Source organism: Montipora capricornis, chromosome 12, assembly GCF_036669925.1.
Source record: "Montipora capricornis isolate CH-2021 chromosome 12, ASM3666992v2, whole genome shotgun sequence".
In the NCBI taxonomy this organism is placed as follows: domain Eukaryota; kingdom Metazoa; phylum Cnidaria; class Anthozoa; order Scleractinia; family Acroporidae; genus Montipora; species Montipora capricornis.
In genome coordinates, this window is record NC_090894.1 from 16571840 (window position 1) to 16574339 (window position 2500).

Here is a 2500-nt window from a genome sequence, read left to right on the forward strand (position 1 = left end):
GCTATACTGCCCTCTTGGGATTTCTTGCTTGGTCCTGCAAGATCATTTTTTCTTTGGTGTTTTATCCCATATAATAAATCCTAAATATTGACCAAGGTTGTTCAGTCAAGATGGCTAGATATTGGCCAAGTTTACTTTTTTAACCCATATGTATGGTGTGAGATGGTTAAAAAAGATGGGACCAAGAAATCAGTAGCAGTCCTGAGTCCTTACAACCAAACAATAGTTTGACCACCTAAGCCAAGAATTATTAAGAGAGGAAGACTTCAAAGACCCTTACTGGTAAAATGGAGCACAGGATATATGTAAGTCAAGAATAGCACGTTCAAAGAAATCCTATGAAACCATCAGGTAATATTAATTGAAAGATTCAGGATTTGAAACAATCCAGTGTTTGTTGGAGAAACAATTTATTGCTAATTAATGTCTGCAGACAACTGTTCATTGTAAAAGGGATAAGCTTTTCTGGACATAATCAGAATTTATAGACTTAAAGATTTCTTGCACATGAACATGACATGAAAGTAACTGGATTTTCTTTGGTCCCCTGCATTGAAAAAATCTGACAATCACTGACAGTCAATCAAACACAGTCATAACAATTGCATACTCACAATCTTGGTGGTGCAAGCCAATCTCCTCTGGTTGCTTTTTTCTCACCTCATTAAGAGTTTTGATTGATTCAAGGATGGCTGTTTTAAAGACCAGTAACTGCATAATAAGAACATGAAAAGCTATTTTATTGCCATATAAATTAATTGTTTTAAACCAATCTTCATGACACTGCAAACATATGAATTAGGTTGTTTACAAAAGCAAAATCTAATCCAAATAATGTTGTGCAGCCAAGGCAGACACCATTTTGAGGAGATGGGAAAAAATAATGAACAAGCCATTGAAAACAATAGAACACTTCCAAAGAACCAGTGTCCAAATTAATTTCTGTATGATTGCATGTAAAAATGGGTTCCAACCAGAACTGATATTACATGCAAGACACAAATTACTATGATCACTGTACATAGTAACAAATAAGGTTTATTTTAAACACGAAAACTTACATCACTTGCACACCAGTCCCAAACCAAAGTGAAAAGTGGTTTGACCCTGAACTGTAAAGTGAAAGCAGCTTCCCAGTCAGGATCTGTCTCAATGTGCTGCCCTGTTTTACGAGTTGTCATATCCATTCCCTAAACACAAACATAGAACTGTTTCTTTCAGACCTTAACTGCTTGTTATAAAACCTTGATATTCCCATATTTCAGCACTCATTTTTCTTTGTTTTGCGGCAAACAGGTATAAGAATTACATGGAAACTATTAAATTTAATTGAGTTTTGGATATCTGTAAATTTCACCCCTGGTGAAGTTTGGCATCTGTATTAAACATTGTTCTCAGTGTCTCAACCAATTTCAAAGTTGTACAAAGAGAGGGCTTTCCACAGTCTTTCATTGTGTTCAGCAATTTTGTCAGGATGGCAAAAGTATCATTCAGGGGACCCTGCATGATTTTGTGGAAAATTTTCAAGGATATTATATATGTTTTAGAGAATCCTTGTTGAGATCACTATGATATCTCGGTAAAAGTTAAGAATCCAATCCCACCATTGCGTCGGCCAACATGTTGGCCAACGCGTCAGTCGACTGTCGGCCGGCGCATTGGCTGTTAGGACCCTAGTAAAACACATAAATTTATAGGAAACATGGGAGTGGTTTGTGATTCAAGGCCCTGCAATGCCCTGCAGTGGGAAGTAAATTTAGTTAGCTCTAGTAGACTTTCTGAAACATCACGTGCCTGCATGGACTTAAGAAGATAAAAGAACATGTCCAAAAACTTGATGAACTTTCCCCTTAGTTCCTCATTCCATTCATCCGGTTTGTGACGCAAAATGTACCTATCAATGTGAGGATAAACCACAAAATTAGACAACAAAAATAATGGTAAAGAAATCCTGATCTTTTACAACTAACTTTCCGCTCCACTGTTCTCTGTTTACTTGCCTGAGGTCAACCAACATAAAGTAAGCTCTTTTAAGCTTCATTAGTGATTGCTTCTGAAATTCAAAAGTTCCATGTTCTAAAACAAGAAATAACAGATAGTTAACAGTCGAATATATGAAAGCTCTACAAGAACCAAATTCCAAGATTCCTGTACCACTCCGAAATTGCAGATGGCCTTTTGAGCAAGCTAGGTGAGAGAAAATCTTTTAAAAATGTATATATGGAAAGAACTCAAGTGAGGCCATAGCTACTGTGTGCATATGATGGATGAAGAACCTTCACTGATCCACAGCATCAGGAACTTCTTATGCAACACCCAAGGACAGAGAAAAATCTCTGACCTGCGTGGGAATCGTACCCACGACCTCCGGATTAGATCACCGTTGCTCTACCGACTGAGCTAAAAGGCCAGACGGGAGCAGGCCGTGGGAGTTTGAGGACAAATCGGCTCGGCCCAAGCCAAGTACTAAGTGCAAGTGTTTGTTGTCCTAAGTAGCGTG

The 2500-nt window shown here is 38.0% G+C and overlaps 1 protein-coding gene across 3 annotated transcripts in view; it reads right to left on the bottom strand.

Moving 5' to 3' along the window:
- Nucleotides 1–2500, bottom strand: part of LOC138026187 (E3 ubiquitin-protein ligase UBR2-like) — a 44475-nt gene that overhangs the window by 23364 nt on the left and 18611 nt on the right. For all 3 annotated transcript variants that reach the window (XM_068873408.1, XM_068873406.1, XM_068873407.1), the window contains exons 15-18: nucleotides 2001–2076; nucleotides 1795–1894; nucleotides 1062–1190; nucleotides 615–711 (exon numbers count right to left, since the gene is read on the bottom strand). In XM_068873408.1, coding sequence (XP_068729509.1) covers nucleotides 615–711; nucleotides 1062–1190; nucleotides 1795–1894; nucleotides 2001–2076 — 402 coding nt within the window. The remainder of the gene's footprint in view (nucleotides 1–614; nucleotides 712–1061; nucleotides 1191–1794; nucleotides 1895–2000; nucleotides 2077–2500) is intronic.